At 51.0% G+C, this 20,099-nt stretch overlaps 1 protein-coding gene across 1 annotated transcript; it reads right to left on the bottom strand.

Annotated features, from left to right (window-relative positions):
* Positions 1 to 18,748: 18,748 nt before the first annotated feature.
* LOC140408997 (small ribosomal subunit protein uS12-like) lies at positions 18,749 to 19,262 on the bottom strand. Its single transcript, XM_072497007.1, has one exon. The coding sequence runs from the start codon at positions 19,245 to 19,247 to the stop codon at positions 18,816 to 18,818; it is 432 nt and encodes a 143-aa protein (XP_072353108.1). The 5' UTR covers positions 19,248 to 19,262; the 3' UTR covers positions 18,749 to 18,815.
* Positions 19,263 to 20,099: the final 837 nt, after the last annotated feature.

Genomic DNA, 20,099 nt, shown 5'->3' with positions numbered 1-20,099 from the left:
CATACGGAATGCTTGCCTTCATTGGACGGGGCATCGAGTATAAAAACTGGCAAGTCATGCTACAGTTGTATAGAATCTTGGTAAGGCCGCACTTGGAATATTGCGCACAATTCTGGTCGTCACACTGCTAGAGGGATGTGGAGGCTTTGGAGAGGGTGCAGATGAGGTTTACCAGAATGTTGCCTGATCTGGAGGGTGTTAGCTATGCGGAGAGGTTGAATAGACTGGGACTGTTTTCATTAGAGGTTGAGGGGTGAACTGATAGAGGGCTACAAGATTATGAAGGACTTGGATAGAGTGGATGGGCAGGCACTCTTTGCCAGGGTGGAGGGATCAGTCACCGGGGGCATAGGTTTAAGGTCCAAGGGGCAATGTTTAGAGGAGATGTGCAAGGCATGTTTTTTACACAGTGAGTGGTGAGTGCCTAGAACACGTTGCCCGGGGAGGTTGTGGAAGCAGGTACATTAACGTCGTTGTAAAGGCATCTCGACAAATTCATGGATAGGATTGATATGGAGGGATACGGCATGAGGAAGTGCTGAGGGTTTTTGGCCAAGGGTGGTAACATGACCAGTACAGGCTTGGAGGGCCGAAGGGCCTGTCACTGTGCTGTATTGTTCTTTGTTGGTAATCCAGGAGCAGAAAAAGCACAATAACACCGAACCAACACGCCGGCCATCAATGCATAGACTATCACCTTGACGGTTCCTTTTGCAGTATTAGATAGAGTGGCACTAGGTGCGGAGAACAGCAGGAGAGGATGCCAGAGACAGAGCCAGGGAGTGAGGGCAGTCAGCGCCCTGCTGAGTTGAGCACAGATGGAAGGCGTCAGGAGTCACAGGAAAGGAGTTTCCACCTGAATCTGCAGCAGGAGATGTGTGCCCACTTGTCAGAGTTTCCTGAGGCAATGTTGGGTCATGGACAGAGAGAATGGAGGATCCTATCCAGCTCAGGTGCACCACTATGGCTCAAGACCTCAGGTGGATTTTTCCTTTCACAGCACAAGAGTGCTGGCTGAAGCGGGAAAACCAGCATGCAACTCAAAGACTGCACAGCGGGCTTTCCTCTCCAGATGATCAAGCACGCTGTGCAAGAAAAATCTTCAGGTGTGGCCCACGCTCTCATGCTGGTGAGGCAGGGCGGGGCAGGAAATATCTGGCAGCCGGGAATATCACTGTCAGGGTGCCCTTTAAAAAGGGCCCCCAATCCTATAGAACAAAGTACCCCGCCACCCCACGGTAATGGGTAACCCCCTACCCCCAAGGAGCTCCCAAAGGGCCCCCTGGCCCTATCCCTGGTACTGCCAGGGGCAGTGCCAAGGGCAATGCAAGAGTGCATGGGGCAATTCCAGGGAACCTCTTGGGCATGTCCCTCTCCCTCTGGAGGCTATATTTACCTGTGTGCCCCCGGCAGGTTCTGTTCACCTGCTTCCCGTTTTTGAAAAGCAGATGTAAACCTTGCCAATGAGTTGGGAATTTCAAATGTGAGGAGATGGTATGGCGGGGAAGCCCACTTTATATTATATTAAAATGTATAGAAATGAGGCTCCTGACCTTCCTGGGCGGGAACCTTGTTATGTCACCGGCAGGGACGGGGAAAATTAGATTTTGCGTCCACATTGACATTTGCACTCTATCCGACACGGGGGGGAAATCGTGGCATATGAGTGCGTGAGCTCCTCCACAGAGGGCATGGGTAATCTCATGCAGCGTCATACCTGGCAACACCTGGTGTGCATGCAGGAACTGCGCCCCAACTTGCACAGAATACATGCCACACACTGTAGCATGGACCAATCAGTGGCGTTGATGATGCAGAGATATTTGGAGATGGTACCAGTCATGCCCCAGCTGGTGCTCCCCTGTGGCCATCTGGAGCTCCTGCCAAGTGAGGACGGCATAGAGAAGATAAGGATTCCACCCATCATGTGGCTCCAATGACAGAGGGAGCATATGTGCTGCAGGGCCCAGTGACAGAGGCTGCCCCCACAATGTTGCAGGTGCAGCAGCCACTGAAGAAGCCCCCAAGGGCAGCTCCATGGTTAGGATGACTACAATGTGCATCTAAGTCACCAGCCAAGACAAATGGGCAGGTTGCTTTCATTCCTCTGGGGTCACAATGGAAACACTGTGTAAAAGAGGCCAACATGGAGGCTACTGCTTTGGGCGAACACTCAGTGTGTGTTTGGGGTGTTTCTATGCTGCATCTGTGCACTGTTTACATTTTTGACCACTGTGTTAATAATGACACTTTACAACAGACATCCGACACTCCTTTTATTGATGGCGAGACGTGAAAAGTGATATGAGGTGATGAAGAAGAGCAAGGGCTTCTCAATGGTGACTGTGAAGCCTCTGAGCAGATGTCCATCATTCACTGGCAGTAAGAGTTCAACTGTCCAGGCTGCATCTTCAATTAAGGTGTAAACACAAATAGCTGAGAATGACTTACACATCATTCCCTTCATCCGTCAGAGGGAATCAATTGCAAAGCTTCTGAATGAAATGATCCTTGATATTCCTGAAATCCTGATGAAACCTTCACACCATGAATAGTGCTCAGTCACCTCCTTGTGCAGCCCGTGTACCTTGGTGTTTTGCATCCTCCCCCTCTGTCTCCTCTTCCTTCCCCTCTCTCACCGCCTGCCGTTCCCCTTCCTTCAATGAGCTATCTCCTTTCATAGAAACATAGAAAATAGAAGCAGGCAGAGGACATTCGGCCCTTCGTGCCTGCTCCGCCATTCATTATGATTATGGCTGATCATCAAGTTCAATACCCTGAACCCGCCACCCCCCATATCCCTTGATCCATTTAGCCCCAAGAGCTTTATCTAATTCCTTCTTGAAATTACACAACGTTTTGGCCTCAACTGTGGTAGCGAATTCCATAGGTTCGCTACTCTGTGGGTGAAGTAATTTCTCCTCACACCAGTCCTAAAAGGTTATCCTCAAACTATGACTCCTAGTTCTGGACCCTCCCACCAACGGGAACATTCTTTCTCAATCTGCCCTGTCTAATCTGCTTAGAATTTTGTACGTTTCGATGAGACCCTGTCTCACTCTTCTAAAGTCCAATGAATATAATTCTAACCGACTTAGTCTCTCTTCATATGACAGTCCCGCCAGCCCTGGAATCAGCCTGGTAAACCTTCGCTGCACTCCCTCCATAGCAAGAACATCCTTCCTCAGATAAGGACACCAAAACTGCACACAATATTCCAGGTGTGTACTCATTGTCCTCCAGGTACACACCCCTCCAGAGGGCCATGTTACGGAAAGCATAGCCGATCACTGCAATGACTGAGACCCTTGCAAAAGGGTATTGGAGAGCACAGCCCGAATGGTTCAGGCACTGGATGTGCACCTGCAGAAGCCCAAAGAGCTGCTCAATTGTTCTCCTGTTGAGCAAGTGGGTTTGGTTGTAGCACCTCTGTGCTTCTATGTCATGCTCTCATAAAGAGGTGAGTGGTCCATCTCTTCAAAGAACTTCCTTTGTCTCTCAGGATCAAACCACACACTTTGAAGGTGGGAATGAAGATCTAGGCTGCCTGGACTGGCGGAAGTTGAAAGAATTCTTGTAACTGCCAGTAAAGTGAGTGCACACCATGAAGGAAACCCTTGTTGTGGTCACAGGCTGGCTGAATGTTGAAGGAAACCCCTCCTGTTGATGGGTCTCACTGGCGAGAAACTGGGTGTCTTGATGGTCACATGGGTAGAATTAATGATGGCCTGCAGCTGAGGAGTTCAGTAATGGAGGTGAAACCCAATCTCTTCTGCAAGGTCTCATCTGTCATGAACTAAATGTACTGTCCAGCCTTGGTAAGAGGACATCAGTGACCTCCGAAGTGCAGTGGTGTGCAGCTGTTTGTGAGATGCCATGCTGCATGGTTCGCACGTGATCCTTATCAGGAGCCAGAGGTGAAGAGGCTCAAGGCCACAATTATTTTAGTAGTTATTGGCAGGGCATGGTAAGGAGTGCAGTGAGAAGCGAGGTCTTTGGCAATGAGAGCATAGATCTCTGCCGCTAGTTGCCTCTCAGTTCCATGTGCAGTCTTCTGTGCCACTAATTCTTGGTCACCTCAAGGTAACTCCATTTTCAGTAATAGATTCAAAGCAGAAATGCCTCCATCCATGTCTTTTCAGCCCCTCAGTGCCAGTCACTGAGGAGCATCGCTGAGGGCATTGACACCATGGTGTAGATATTGGGGAGCAGCCAGGGCTGGCAGAGCCAGATGATACAGGGACAGCCGAGGATTGAACCAGCTGCCCCTCCAACCCAAGGTAAGCCTCAGGGCCCTATGGGCACCAACCGGGAGGAGGGGGCACTGGGTTCCAACCCTTGGAGTGGCGACAGTGGACACCAGCTCCCCCGAGTTCCATCCCATGATAAGGGCACTTCTTGAAGTCAGCACATGGGACAAGGCGGCACGGCTGTGTATGTGCTGCTGACAAGTGAGCCGGGGCCCTCTGGTCCCAGCGCCCCCAGAGGATGCCCACCAGTGGCATCGAAGGCCATGAGACGAGGTTGGCAGCTGGTTGTGCATCCTGGGGAAACACCTAGAAGTACTGGTAGAGCTAGGAGGACAAAGCACGTTGAGGATCACTAAGGGCACCGGGGGAGGGGTGGGTCTGGGGATGGGGGTAGGTAGGGGGTGGGGAGGGGTGAGGGTTGTGGGGTGGGTGACAGCGCCATCTGGAGGGGGGGATTGTAAAACACATTAAACACCTTTGTGCATAACCATTATGACACCTCTGTCACTTTCTTCGAGAATGCAGGCTGACCTCCGAATCCTTAGCCCATCTCTCCAGGCATCACCCCCTTCCGCGTGGCACCACCCACCCTCCGGCAGTCGACATCTTCTTCTTTATCTTTAATCTTTATATTTATTGTCAGAAGTAGGCTTACATTAACACTACAATGAAGTTACTGTGAAAAGCCCCTAGTCGCCACATTCCGGCACCTGTTCGGGTACACAGAGGGAGAATTCAGAATGTCCAAATTACCTAACACACGTCTTTCGGGATTTGTGGGAGGAAACTGGAGCATCCGGAGGAAACCCACACAGACACGAGGAGAACGTGCAGACTCCGCACAGACAGTGACCCAAGCTGGGAATCAAACCTGGGACCCTGGCGCTGTGAAGCAACAGTGCTAACCACTGTGCTACCGTGCCGCTCCTTCCCTGAAGCTATGTCTCATCCCCTGGGTGTTGAGATGTTGGCTGCTGCATGTTTGGTGCTGCCTCCTGCAGTGTTCACGCACAGTGTCTGGGTATCAAGGTGTGATTGAGATTCTAGGCAATGACTCTCACATGCTACGTGGTCCACCCACCCATGGGAATCCACTTGGGACGTGTTACATGTTCACTTAACCATGAATGCCAATTCCCTATCAATAATAGCCTTCAGCCGCACGGTCAGAGTCCTCGGCAGTCAGTGGTGGTTATGGGTGGTTGGTGGGGCAGACAGGCAGGGACAAAAGTTGCCCCTAGAATGGGTAAATGATCCAGTAGTTGGCATGGTGGTGCCATGAGCAGTTGCCCCCGCTCCCGGTTGCTCCACAGCGCCACCCCCCCCCCCCACCCCCCCATGGTGGCCCATTTGTGTGGAAGGTCCTCCATCCCCAGTCGAGAGTTCCCCCCCCCCCCCCCCCGGAGCACTGGGGTGGCAAGCCGAGCGCCCCCAGCCTCTTTGCCTGTGAGCTACTCATCTCTTTGTCTCCCCCACAGAAGCCCTTCCGCCAGGTTCACATTTTTCAAAAGAAGTAGTAATCGGCGCTAGCGTGAGCACTTGCTGGGGAGGCCGGTGAATGACGAGGCCATTGGACATGGTGTCGCTCCCGTTGATTGTATGGAAATGGTGCTTAAGTGGTGATAATTAGTTTCTCGCCGTGCTATGGCGAGATCCCGATTTCGCCTATGGGAGCGGGCCGATTGCATCTCAAATGTTTGCCTCCTGGCGCAGTTCTTGTTTTTGGCCTCTCCCGCTATTCACCAGCCTTGTTTCACTTGAGCGAGAGCGGAACGAGATTGGAGGATCGCGCCCAAAGTTACAGTCGAGTGCTGATGACAGTACCGGGGTCCTGATGCAATTGTAAAGGGCACCGCTAAATTTGGGTAGCTGTTCCTAAGGTCTGATCAGGAGAGCAGGTTGAAATCACAGTGGGCAAGTAGCTAGTCAATTGTCCCTCTGGTGAATTGTTGCATCACGGATCAAACAAATAACAAGATAATGTTTTTCAAACATTATCTCAGATAAATTGCTTTAATACTTTGGAGATTCATGCAGTGCACAGGGGGAGATGCAAGTTTCAGCTAACCTTATGCTACATACTGTGGGCTGTTCACTCAGTGGGTGGTAGCAAGCTTCCTGCCAGCAATGTTCTTAGAAAACTATCTCTCAACTGTTCCCCCTTGATTTTACCCCCCCAAATAAAATATCTAATTCTCAGTACGATAGAAATCATGAGTTTAACATTTGTTTTTCTGATATCATTGGAGTGCTGTCTATCCGAGCAGTAACTCGGAGTGACTGTTTTAATCCCCACCATGGCCTGTAGCTGCAATCTTATCTGGTAAAACATAGAAATCGGGTCATATGTCAGAAAAGAGCTCAGGGACACAGGAACAGAAGCTGGCCGTTCAGTCTCGAGTCTGTTCATGGGTCATGGCTGATCCTTACCCCAACTCCATCTTTGATCCATATCCCTTGAAACCCATTCCTAATTTAAAAATCTATCCCAATCTCAGTCTTGAACGTTTCAAACGATTCAGCAGCTACAACCTTTTGGGGGAGAGAGTTACAAATGTGCTTGTGAGTGGCCAAGTGCTTTCGGATTTCGCTCCTAAATGACCTAAGTCTAATTTTAAGATTGTGCTGCTTGTACTGATTTCCATCATCAGAGGTAATAGCTTCTTGATATCTATCCTATTGACTGTATTATCATTTCAGACATACCAATTAGATCACTCTTTCACCTCCTAGTCGCAAGTGAACACATGCCATGTTTATGCAACCTGTCCTCCTAAGTTAACTCCTTTAAGCCCTGATATCATTGTGATAAATCGGTGTTATACTCCCTCTCGTACCTAAAACTGAAATTAATCCTTCAGTGGGGTGTGGCCAAGGCTCCACACAGTTAAAGCATCATAGAATCCCTACTATTCGGGATGGGTTATTCGGCCCATCGAGTCTGTACCCGACCCTCTAAAAGAGCACCCTACCAAAGCCCAATCCTCCATGCTGTTCCCTAACCCCACCTAGGGGCAATTTAGCACATCCAATCCACCTAACTTGCACATCTTTGGACTGTGGGAGGAAACCGGAGCACCCAGAGGAAACCCAAGCAGATAAGGGGAGAACATACAAACTCCACGCAGACACTCACCCGAGGTCGGAGTCGAACCTGAGTCAGTGCGAACCAATCTTCCACATCTTTGTGTTCCAGCTCCCTTGAGATAAGGACAGACAGTAAATTTGCTTTTTTGTACATAGGGAGTTTCAGGATTTTGGCCCTTTGGCAGTGAAGGAACAGCCATATAGTTCAATGTCAGAATGGTTTTTGAATTGTGGGAAAAATTACAGGTGGTAATGCTCCCATGCATTGCTGCCCTTGTCCTTCTAGGTGGTAACGGTTGTGGGTTTGGAAGGTGGTGCATCTTGTAGATGGTACATACTGCTGCCTCTGAGCATCAGTCAAGGAATGAATATTTAAGGTGGTTGACAGGGTGCCAATCAAGCGGCTGTTTTATCTTGGATGGTGTTGAGGTTTTTGAGTGTTTTTGGAGCTTTCTCATCCAGGCAAGTGGAAAGTATTCCATAACACTCCTGGCTTGTGCCTTCTTTTTGTTGGACAGGCTTTGCCACATAATTCCCAGCTTCTGGCAACCACAGTATTTTATCACTGGTCCTGTTAAGTTTCTGGTCTGGTAAGCTTCAAGAGTTTGATGATGGGGGAGCACGGTAGCATTGTGGATAGCACAATTGCTTCACAGCTCCAGGGTCCCAGGTTCGATTCCAGCTTGGGTCACTGTCTGTGCGGAGTCTGCACATCCTCCCCGTGTGTGTGTGGGTTTCCTCCGGGTGCTCCGGTTTCCTCCCACAGTCCAAAGATGTGCAGGGTAGGTGGATTGGCCATGATAAATTGCTCTTAGTGTCCAAAATTGCCCTTAGTGTTGGGTGGGGATACTGGGTTATGGGGATAGGGTGGGGATGTAGACCTTGGGTAGGGTGCTCTTTCCAAGAGCCGGTGCAGACTCGACGGGCCGAATGGCCTCCTTCTGCACTGTAAATTCTATGATCTATGATTCTGTGATGGTAATGCGTTTGAATGTCAATGGGCAATGGTTAGATTCTCTCTTCTTAGAGGTGGGCATTGCCTGGTACTTGTGTGGGGCAAATGTTACTTGTCACATATCAGCTCAGGTCTATATGTTGTTTAGGTTTTGCTGCAAAAAGGGCGTCATGGTGGCGCAGTGGCTAGCACGGCTGTCTCACAGCGCTGATGACCTGAGTTTGATCCTGACCCTGGGTCACTGTCTGCACGGAGTCTGCATATTCTTCCCGTGTCTGCATGGGTTTCCTCCAGGAGCTCCGGTTTCCTCCCACAAGTCATACAAGACGCGCTTGTTAACTGAATTGGACATTCTGAATTCTCCCTCTGTGTACCTGAACAGGCGTTGGAATGTGGCGACTAGGGGCTTTTCACAGTAACTTCATTGCAGTGTTAATGTCGGTCTACTTGTGACACTAATAAAGATTATTATTATGAATTACTCGTCCAGTAATATTGCCAGTAAGTATGCTACCGTCCCTGAATGATTGTCCCACTGTCAGCAGCCATGCTGCCGAATTACTAAGCTGTGGAATTCCTACATAAACTTTCACATCTCTCAGCCTCCTCATTTAAGAGGTTCCTCAAAACCTAACTTTTTGACCAAGCATTTAGTCATTTCCTCAGCTTGGTGTCAAATTCTGTTTGAAAATGCTCCCCTGAAGTGCCTTGGGATATTTTACTACATTAAAGGAGTTTTATAAACGCACACTGCTATTATTGTTGTAGCCCCAAGAGATAATTGGTTATAGATTTAAGCATGTCAATCAACCTGATCTTAAAAAGTTTTTCCTCACCCATTGTAGGGAGAACAAGCAAAGGTTACTTTCCAGCTGACCTCAGCTATCTCCTGACAGTCCAGGGATAAAATCTGTGAGCTTACCTGCCGCTCGGAATAGTGATATTTAGTGCATTTACCAACTGGGTGAATCTCGACAGTTTGCTTTTTTCAAATCTCAGTGTCAAAACATTCTAGTCCGGCTCTGACAAACCTTGGGCAGGATTCTTCGTTTCTGAGTTGACACCGACGCAGGATTTGTGGACTTACATGACAGCAAAACTAGTGCCTAACCTAGATTGATTCAGCGACTGTGGAGGGGCTAGCACCAGTGCCACATGGAACACAATCGATTACAATGAAAAATGGTCCGGGATTCCCAGGGTCCACGATTGACAGTCGGGAGGCTAACAAGCTGCAGCCGCATATACACACTTCACTCCCCACATACAATCATCCCAGCCAACAAGATGGCACTGGTTGTGCTGGAGCGCGTCCATACAGCTGATGGGCGGCTGGGGCCAGAGGGCACCGAGGGGAATGGCCTGGGGGGTCACCTATATAACCCAAGGCCCTAAGTTCACAGTGGGCTGTTAGCGGCGTACGCAGCTGCATGGCTTCTTTGGCGGCTGGGGCAATGGTTGTGGTGATGTGCATCACTGTAAATACATGTAAGCTAGACAGACACTAGAGGGAGCACCGGAAAAGTCACACACACACACTCAACCAATAGATAAGTTAGATAGGAGGCGACCAATGGACATTCACGATACACAGGGAGGTGACACGACCACAGGGGGGCATTACACCAACCCATATATAAAGGACACCACACACATGATCAGCCCTTTTGGCCAGTGGAGACAGTCAGTGAGGAGAGGCACAGGGTTGATTCAATATTGCACCCACCACGTGGAAGACAGCAGATGGTTAGTCAGCTAGGTAGCTATAATAGGATTAGCAGTAGTGTCGAACTCAAGTTATAAAAGTGTACATAGTGTAAATAAATGAGTTGAAGTTATTTACTCGTCTCGACCTTCCTTGACAAACGCAACACAAGGAAGCCGCTTATGTTACAAAGGAAACATAACAAAACAATGGTGTTTTGTGCTCGTCCACCTTGACCCACGGCCCACCTGCTGGCCTCCCCCCACTACTCCTCCTGTCCCTGGCAGAAGCCCCCTGGCCAGCGGCAAAACATTTTTCTCACCCGCGCTAATTTCCTTTATTCTGCCCCCCCCTTCTAATGAAAAAGCCCCTCCACAATGAGTAACCTAATTCTTATTAGGTTACTCCTCGTTGCTGGCCTCGAACAGGTTTTGGAACAGCCCGACAAACTGCCCCCAAGTATCCAGGAAGCCTCCCTCTGACCCTTGGGTGGCGTACTTAATCTTCTCTAGGTGGAGAAATTTCGAGAGGTCATCGGGTCTGCAGCTTTGGGCGGTGCTGCCGATTGCCAGCCGAGCAGGATTCTCCGGCGTGATTAGGGAAGCGAAAGCGAGGGCTTTGGCCCCCTTCCCCATGTGTAGTCCTGGTTGCTCCGATACCCCGAAGACGCCACTATTGGGCATGGCTTCACCCTCACCCCCACAACCCTGGACATTGCCTCGGAGAAGGCTGTCCAGAACCCAGCAAACTTGGGGCAAGCCCAAAACATGTGGCTGTGGTTGGCCGGGCCCCTCTGGCACCGTTCACATTTATCCTCCACCTCCGGGAAGAACCTGCTCATTCGGGTTCTGGTCAGGTGCGCTCTGTGCACCACTTTGAGCTTCATTAGGCTTAGCCTTGCGCAGGAGGAGGTGGAGCTCACCCTGCTCAGTGCTTTGCTCCAGAGTCCCCATCCTAACTCTGTCCCCAGTTCGTCCTCCCATTTTTGTCTGGTCCTGTCCAGTGGAGTCCGGGCTCTGTCCAGTAGCTTTCCGTATAGTTTCCCACATAGCCCCCCCTTCTCGCTGCTTGTGCCTGTCAGGTCCTCAAATAGTGTGGTTTCGGGGCTGTCGAGGTACCCTACTGTCTCTTTGCGGAGGAAGTGTTTTATTTGGAGGTGTCTCATTTCCTCTCCTTTTGCTAGTTTCCACTTCCTCGTCAGTTCGACTAGTGTCGCCAGTCTGCGCCCTACATAGAAGTCCCCGACCGTCAGTGTGCCCCCGTCCCGTCTCCACCTTTTGAAGCTGGTATCTAGCATGGCTGGAGGGAATCTGTGATTGCCGCAGATGGGGGCCATGGGGGACATTTTGGTTATCCCGAAGTGTTGTCTCAGCTGGGTCCACGTTCTCAGCGTGGCCGCTACCACTGGGCTCGTTGTGTACCTTGTTGAGGAGGATGGGAGTGCTGCTGTAGCCAGGGCCCGGAGGGTCGTTTCTTTACAGGATGCCTCCTCCATTTGTACCCAATCTGTGTCGGGTTCTTGTACCCAGCCCCTCACTCTTTCTGCCATTGCTGCCCAGTAGTAGTATTGTACGTTTGGTAAGGCCAAGTCCCCTTTGATTTTCCCTCTTTGCAGTGTCTGTCCCCCGCCCCCCCCCCCAACACACACACACACACAAACGCCATGATTAGCCTGTCTAAGTTTTGAAAAAGGCCTTGGGGATGAAGATCAGAATGGATCTAACAGGAAGAGGAACCTTGGCAGTACGTTCATCTTGATCGTCTGCACTTTCCCCGCCAGGGAGAGTGGGAGTGAGCCCCACCGTTGAAGGTCTCTTCTTACTTCCTCCACATGGCTGGTCAGGTTCCACTTGTAGATCTGTGTCCAGTCTCTGGCTATTTGGATCCCCAGGTAACAGAATCTGTCCTGGGCTGTTTTGAACGGGAGCCCCTCCAGCTCTCTCCCTCCCCCTTTTGGGTTCACTGGGAATGCCTCGCTTTTTAGGTTAGGTTTGTAGCCCGAGAAGCATCCAAACTCCTTCAGTATTTGCAGTATTGCCTTCAGCCCCTCCTGTGGCTTCGAGACATAGAGGAGCAGGTCATCTGCATAGAGTGAGACTCTGTGCTCTCTGTCTCCTCTCCGGATTCCCTTCCAGCTTTTCGCGTCCCGCAGGGCTATTGCCAGGGGTTCGATCGCTAGCGCGAACAGGAGTGGGGACAGGGGGCAGCCCTGTCTTGTTCCTCTCTGCAGCTGGAAGTATTCAGAGCTGGTGGTGTTAGTTCGGACACTCGCTTTGGGAGCATTGGACAGGAGCCTCACCCAGGCGGTAAACCCCGCTCCTAGCCCAAACTGTTCCAGTACCTCGAGATATTTCCATTCGACTCTGTCAAAGGCCTTTTCTGCGTCCAGGGAGACGATCACCTCTGGTGTTCTCTCCCCGCAGGGGGTCATTATTACGTTCAGCAGCCGCCTGATGTTCGCTGTGAGTTGCCTACCCTTGACAAAGCCCGTTTGGTCCTCTGCGACCACCTCTGGTACGCAGCCCTCCAGCCTTTTGGCGAGGACCTTTGCGAGTATTTTCGCATCCACGTTCAGCAGTGAAATGGGTCTGTATGATCCACATTCCGTCAGCTCTTTATCTTTTTTAAGTATCAGTGAAATTGTGGCCTGCGCTAGCATTGGGGGCAGAGTGCCCCTTGCCAGTGAGTCCGCAAACATGTCCCTGAAGTGTGGGGCCAGGACTGGAGCAAATCTTTTGTATAGGTCCGTCGGGTCCCGGTGCCTTCCCCGCCTGCATGGAGCTGATGCTTTCCATGATTTCTCCCAGATCTATTGGTGCTTCAGCTCCCCCCATCTGTCTTCCCCACAATTGGTAGTTCCAGTCCGTCTAGGAACTATTCCATCCCCGCGTCCCCGTTGGGGGGCTCGGAGGCGTATACTCCCCGGTAGAAGGTCTCAAATGCCCGATTGACCTCCTTTGGTTCTGTTACCATTCTGCCTCTGCTATCCTTTACCTGCGCTATTTCCCTTGTGGCTGCCTGCTTTCGCAGCCGGTGAGCCAATAGGCGGCCAGCCTTGTCTCCGTGTTCGTAGGAGGTCCCCCGAGTCTGGCGGAGTTGGTACACTGCTTTCCTAGTGGATAGCCGTGACGCACGATCAATTACACAAAGAGGAGAGTAGGATGTAATCGAGGCTTTATTACACTGAGATATGTGGCCTCCTCCAGCAGCTGATGAAATGGCTGCTGTACTGGGAGCACACATATTTATACTCCACCTACTGGGCGGAGCCAGCAGGCAGGGATCTACCCCCGTACCTGTAGTACAGGGGCCTTACCATAAAGCACCTATACCAACATCCTATGTATACAATATATACATCAGTGGTGACTACCACAAGCAGGTTAAAGTCCATTTGCAGTTTTTTTCTCTCCGCCAGCAGCTTTACGGTCGGGGCTGTTTGTGGCACCATCTTGGTTCCTTGCCCTGCTCCATGCCCGCCAAGGCCTGTGTTCGTGCTGCTTATTGACCTCACCCTTCTCTTTGCTCCTCTCCCTCCCCATAGTCCCTGTCCCTCTGTCCCCCCCCCCCACCAGTGTTCTTGCTCCCCTTCTGCCCTGTTTCCCCCCCCCCTCTTTGTGCCAGGCGCTCTCTCCCCCTTTCTTCCTGCCCTCCGGTGTTAGCCCTCCTCGCCAGCACAGTGGCCCCCCTCCGAGTACTTGCCCTGCTATAGTCCTGTTTTACCTTCCTTTTGCTAGCCCTTGTCTCGCCCTCCTGTCCGCCTTTCTCACCCTCATTTACCTTGCTTCGCTCCCCCCCATTGCATTGAGAGGTGGAACGACCCCGGAACGAGTCAGCACAGTCCCGCACCGTGCACCAAACACGTGTGTTCAGTTCATGATCTTATTGTCTCTGTTTGCGGTCTGCCCGCTGCTCTTTGTTCCGATTCTTCCTTTCTTTTCCATCCCCGTTGCTTTCATGATGGCCGATGCGGCTGTCCCTCCCCCAGTTTGTTTACTCTAACGAACTCCTCCACCGCCGCTGGGGTGTTAAAAAACAGCTACTTCCCCTCAAATGTTACCCAGAGTTTGGCCGGGAATAACATCCCAAATTTCACATTACTTTTGTAGAGTGCTGATTTGGCCCTGTTGAACTCCGCCCCTCTTTTGGCCAGGTCGGCCCCAATGTCCTGGTACACCCTTTTGATCTTCCCTTCCCACATGCTCGCTTTCGTCTGCCAGGCTCACTTTAGGATTTTTTCCCTGTCTTGGAACCTGTGCAGCTTCACGATAATCGCTCTGGGCTGCTCCCCGGCTTTGGGCCTGGGTCGAAGCGACCTGTGCACCCTGTCGATTTCTGGGGGGTTTGGAAATGTCTCCCTACCCACTAGCTTGCCCAGCATTTGGGTGGTGTAGCCTGCTGGGTCTCTGCCCTCCATCCCCTCTGGCAGACCCACTATTTTAACATTCTGCTGCCTGGACCTGTTTTCCTGGTCCTCCACTTTTCCTCTTAGGCTCCCCTGGGCCGTTACCAACCTTTTCACCTCGGTTTCCTGAGTTACCATCCTGTCGCTCTGGTCCCAGGCGGCCCTCTCCAACTCCTGAATTGTTTTCTCCTGCGCCTCCACCTTCCTTTCCAGGCCATCGATGGTTTGCTGCATTTTGTCCGTTGTCTCCGCCAGCATCTCCTTCATCATTGCGTGGAGCTCCATCCTGAGTGCCTCCCTCATGGCGTTTATCTCCGTTTTTATCTCCTCCTTTATGCCGTTTATTTCCGTTTCTAGCACTCTTCTCCATTTCTCCCCCCTGTGGGGGGGGGGGTCGCCGCGTCCTGTTCCTGCTCCGCTGCTCGGCCCGCCAGCTTTTCCGCTTCCTGGTTCGCCTGAACCTCCGCCTCACCCCTTGGGGTCGTCTGCCTGCGCGGCCGCAGCTCCTGCCTTTTTCCTTCGCCTTTGCTGCTGCTCCTTCTTGCATTTCGCCGTCCCCCCGATTTATTATTATTTGTAGGCATATTCCTGTTATGTGCTTTTCTCTTTTTTCCTGGGTTTTGGTGTGAAAAAGAAATTCTTTTTTTCCCCCTAAAGAAAAAAACCCGAAGGGGTTTTTCTCCTTTTCAAAATGATTTTTTTTTTTTAAGGAATTTTTTTTTTTAGAAAGTTTTTAAAAAAGTTTTTTTTTAATTTTCAGGAGAGGAAAAAAAAAAAGTTGAATTAAAATTTTTTTATTTTTTTTTGTCTTATCCTCTCCGTGTTCTGGCTTTCAGGCTGTTTCTTGTTGCGATCCCCACCCCTCCACGTGAAGCTGTTCCGCTGACCGGGACCAGTCTCTCCTCTTTTTCTATTCTCTTCAGCTCCGTGGAACGGAGCTTTGGCGCCTGGGCAGGGCAAGGGAGGCAGGGCCGATTTCGCGGGAGTTTAATTTTTTTAAGCCACGATTTCGTGGACCTGTGCAGCCTCTTTGCTGTGGCCGTCCCGTTCGCGAACGCCACCGGAAGTCCCCAATGTTGGACACTTTCCGTACACACTCTTTCACCCTTATCAGCCACAACGCCAGTTTCACGAATTTTAAAAGCACAAGTGAACCGTGCCGTTGGGAACTCGGCCCATCAGAGGCGGAGCATCACAGAGGCCCTGGAGAATACCGGGTTATGCCCGCTAATGATATGCAATTGGTGTTTACTGTATGTGCATTCCGAACCGCATTGTCGCCGCTGTCGTGGTGATGGAGAATTGAGATTTGACATCAAATCGGTGCCTGCCACGATTTTAGTGCCGGAACCTATTCTCCACCCAATCGCGTTTCACGATTTCAGCGTCAGGCAACGGAGATTCCCGCCCCTGGGGCGGAATTCTCCGACCCCCCCCGCCGGGTCGGAGAATCGCCGGGGGCTGGCGTGAATCCCGCCCACGCAGGTTGCCGAATTCTCCGGCACCAGAGATTCGGCGGGGACGGGAATCGCGCCGTGCCAGTTGGCGGGCCCCCCCGGCGATTCTCCGGCCTGAATGGGCCGAAGTCCCGCTGCTGGAATGCCTGTCCCGCCGGCGTGGATTAAACCACGTCCCTTACCGGCGGGACAAGGCGGCGCGGGCGGGCTCCAGGGCCCCGGGGGGTGCCCCCATGGTTGCATGGCCCACTGATCCGCGGGCGGGCCTGTGCCGTGGAGGCACTCTTTTCCTTCCGCCTTTGCCATGGTCTCCACCATGGCGGAGGCGGAAGAGACCCCCTCCACTGCGCATGCGCGGGGATGCCGTGAGCGGCCGCTGGCACTCCTGCGCATGCGCCGCCCGGCAATGCCATTTCCGCGCCAGCTGGCGGGGCACCAAAGGCCTTTCCCGCCAGCCGGCGGGGCGGAAATCAGTCCGGCGCGGGCCTAGCCTCTCAAGGTTAGGGCTCGGCCGCTCAAGATGCGGAGGATTCCGCACCTTTGGGGCAGTGCGATGCCGGACTGATTTGCGCCGTTTTTGGCGCCGGTCAGCGGACATCGCGCCGATTACGGAGAATTTCGCCCAATGTCTTGGAAATGAATTGGAACAAAAGTAGAGAGTAGGTGTGGGAAAAGCTTTCACTGACATGAGACATTTGAGGAGATTTAATGAACACCGACAGCCACAACACTGCACAAACCCATCCATCTCAGTTCAATGTATTTTCTGCTCACCATGGACAGAAATTCCTTACATGTTAATTGTTGAGGAACACACACTAATTGCATGACAATGGGCAGTAATTAAAGTAAACAACCACAAAAACAACATTGAAACTTTTTTTGCTTTTAAACTTGTAATGAATGTAGATCAAACAAATTTGCTCCTGGGGTTCACGCATTCCATGCTAAAATAGGACCTACATAAGGGGTGACAATGAGACAGCAGAGAGAGCTAGCTGAGGTTCACAACAGTACAGAGCAGGAGTCATTGAAAGAAACAACTGTTTCATTCTGCACACCAGCCTGGATGCATCAATAGGTCTTACTCTGACAGAAATGCTGCAGGAAAGGTTCACAGGAACAAGTTTGAAGGGCCAACTGGCCTTGTCCTGCTCCTATTTTCTATGTTTTCTATATCAGGCGTTTCTGGAAATCTGTTTTTGGGTTGCACTTCTTTCTGAATTCTAGAATCCCTTCAGTGCAGAAGGAGGCCATTTGGCCCATCAAGTCTGTACCGACCCTCTGAAAGAGCACCCTCCCCGCCCTACTCCTGGCAACCCCGTAGCCCCAAATAATCTTTAGATACTAAGGGGCAATTTAGCATGGCCGATCCACATAATCTGCACATCTTTGGATTGTGGGAGGAAACCGGAGCAGCCGGAGCAAACCCACGCAGACAATGTGCAAACTCAACACAGTCACCCACAGTGGGAAACAAACCCTGGTTCCTGGCACTGTGAGGCAGCAGTGCTAACTACTGTGCCACCATGCCGCCCACATTCTAGTCCTTAACAATCTCTATTACATCTCTTTGCATTGCAGTTTGAGTGAATACTAACATATTTAAACAAATAATCTGGGCAACTGCAACTTCATTTGATTGGCATTAGTGTTCTCACATGTGTATAGCCACATTTAGAGTTCTGGGGCGAAATTCTCCCCCAACGGCGCGATGTCCGCCGACTGGCGCCAATCAGACGGGCATCACGCCGGCCCAAAGGTGCAGAATGCTCCGCATCTTTGGGGGCCGAGCCCCAACATTGAGGGGCTAAGCCGGCGCCGGAGGGATTTCCACCCCGCCAGCTGGCGGAAATGGCGTTTGTTGCCCCGCCAGCTGGTGGAAATGGCGTTTGCTGCCCCGCCAGCTGGCACGGAAATGCGGCGCATGCGCGGGAGCATCAGCGGCCGCCGCCAGTTTCCCGCGCATGCACAGTGGGGAGAGTCTCTTCCGCCTCCGCCATGGTGGAGGCCGTGGCGGAGGCGGAAGGGAAAGAGTGCCCCCACGGCACAGGCCCGCCCGCGGATCTGTGGCCCCCGATCGCGGGCCAGGCCACCGTGGGGGCACCCCCCGGGGTCAGATCGCCCCGCGCCCCCCCCAGGACCCCGGAGCCCGCCCACACCGCCTGGTCCCGCCGGTAAATACCAGCTTTGATTTACGCCGGCGGGACAGGCAATTTCTGGGCGGGACTTTGGCCCATCCGGGCCGGAGAATTGAGCGGGGGGTCCCGCCAACCGGCGCAGCCCGATTCCCGCCCCCGCCCAATCTCCGGTACCGGAGACTTCGGCAACCGGCGGGGGCGGGATTCACGGCGGCCAATGGCCATTCTCCGACCCGGCGGGGGGCCGGAGAATGACGCCCCTGAATTCATACAGGGTCATTCCCATTGTTCGCCTTTGCATTTCTCTTCAGGTAATATACATTCTTGCAGAAATATCACCACAAACAAAATTGCATTAATAAACAAGTCTGAGTGGCTAAAATGGCAAATGAATCACATAAGATAAGAAAAGGGAAAATGCATTTTGCGCAGGGTGGTCTAATTGTGGGTGTTGTTTCTTTGAGGAAATTACTTCACTTTTTTCCAATTCTGAGCTGCATAATTACTTTAATTTGCAAAAGCCAAACGCATTATTAACTCTTCTATCAAGTGCAGGGAACCAAGGGTAATTACACCAATTAGAGCACAAAACGCTGAATAAGAATTTATTTTATTTTATTTTCATATGTGATGTGTTGGGTGTTCTGGATCACAAACAGGTCACCAACACTGGAAGTGGTGCAACTCTACTTTATTATAAGGTTAACTATGTTAACATACTTGAACTGTGGGTAAATGCAATACCAGCTTTTTTTTTTGTCAAACATCTATTTGAAATGTTTTATTTTCCATCTTTGTTAATAAAACTGAAAAGTTTAAGATCTTGGTCTCTCCTTCTTGCCTTTGTACAGGGCCAACAGAGATACGTTGGCTACTTTCACCACCTTGAAACGGACACCAGGAATATCACCAACAGCATGACTCTTACGACCAAAACCAGCCACTAGAACTTCATCATTTTCCTCAATGAAATTCAAACAACCATCATTTGGAACAAAAGCTGTGATCTTTTTGCCATTCTTAATAAGCTGGACTCGAACACACTTTCTGATGGCCGAATTGGGCTGCTTAGCCTCAACACCAACTTTTTCCAAGACTATTCCTTTGGCATGGGAGGCACCACCAAATGGGTTGGCCTTCAAGGCAGTCCGCAAGTGGGCCTTCTTGTATTGCTTATCATGCCATTTCTGATCACGCCGAAGGTTATGCAACTTTCTGGCAGTACGAAGACCACGACATTTACCCATGATCACAGACTCGGCCTCACAGCAAAAAGACCATAGCTGCCCTGCCATGCAATACCAGCTTTAACTGTTGACCCTTGCCTAGTCCTAACCAGGTGGATGCACTCAGCACATGGTGAATGTCTGTGTTGCAGGCTGTGAGCTCTGTGCTCCGAGTTGGCTGCTACTAGAATGAGCGGGAACTCTCCTGTCCCCTGCCTTTATAGTGCGTGTGCTGTCGCTGGTGATTGGCTGCGGTGTTGTGTATGCTGATTGGTCTCACTGCATGTACATCAGTGCGTGTGTGGGTGTCTGCACCGTGATATACTGGTGTATATTATGACAATATGCATGCAAAGGAATGGCTCAGAATTCTGAAACCTAGATGGTGAAAACTTATTTTATCCATCTTATTTTATTTTTTCTTTAAAAGAAAAACATCACACCAGCTGTACCTCGCTTTACTCCAGGTATTTTGCAAAATTACAAATATCTCCATGTGGCGGAGCAGGCTCGAGGGGCTGAATGGCCTCCCCCTGCTCCTATTTTCTATGTCACTCTCCCAATGATCTTATCAGCTGAGATGTGCAGATTGGATGATGAGGGGTTTGAGGCCATCCCCAGCCCATAGCTGAATTGCAGCTATGTTTGTTGTCGCATTTGTCAGATTAAGTTTCTCGGGAATTTAAAATTCACGAGAAATCCCTTTGTCGTTGTGACAAAAGTGCCTCATGCGGACTTTAAGAATTCCCTCAAACGTTTTCATGTAAATAAACATCAGACGAGGCAAATGCAATGACATTTAAATGAACTTTTTGCTAATAGGTCCTCTTTGTACGAGCTTGCCACTCTTCTTCGTGCCTTTTGTAAACTGGA

This window comes from Scyliorhinus torazame, chromosome 3, assembly GCF_047496885.1.
Source record: "Scyliorhinus torazame isolate Kashiwa2021f chromosome 3, sScyTor2.1, whole genome shotgun sequence".
Lineage (NCBI taxonomy): Eukaryota > Metazoa > Chordata > Chondrichthyes > Carcharhiniformes > Scyliorhinidae > Scyliorhinus > Scyliorhinus torazame.
The sequence above is the reverse complement of the archived record's forward strand: the minus strand, read 5'-3'. Positions and strand labels throughout refer to the sequence as shown.

What these genes read in the sequence shown, in the direction of transcription:
- LOC140408997 (XM_072497007.1), bottom strand. Translation starts at nt 19,247, where the DNA reads ATGGGTAAATGTCGTGGTCTTCGTACTGCCAGAAAGTTGCATAACCTT.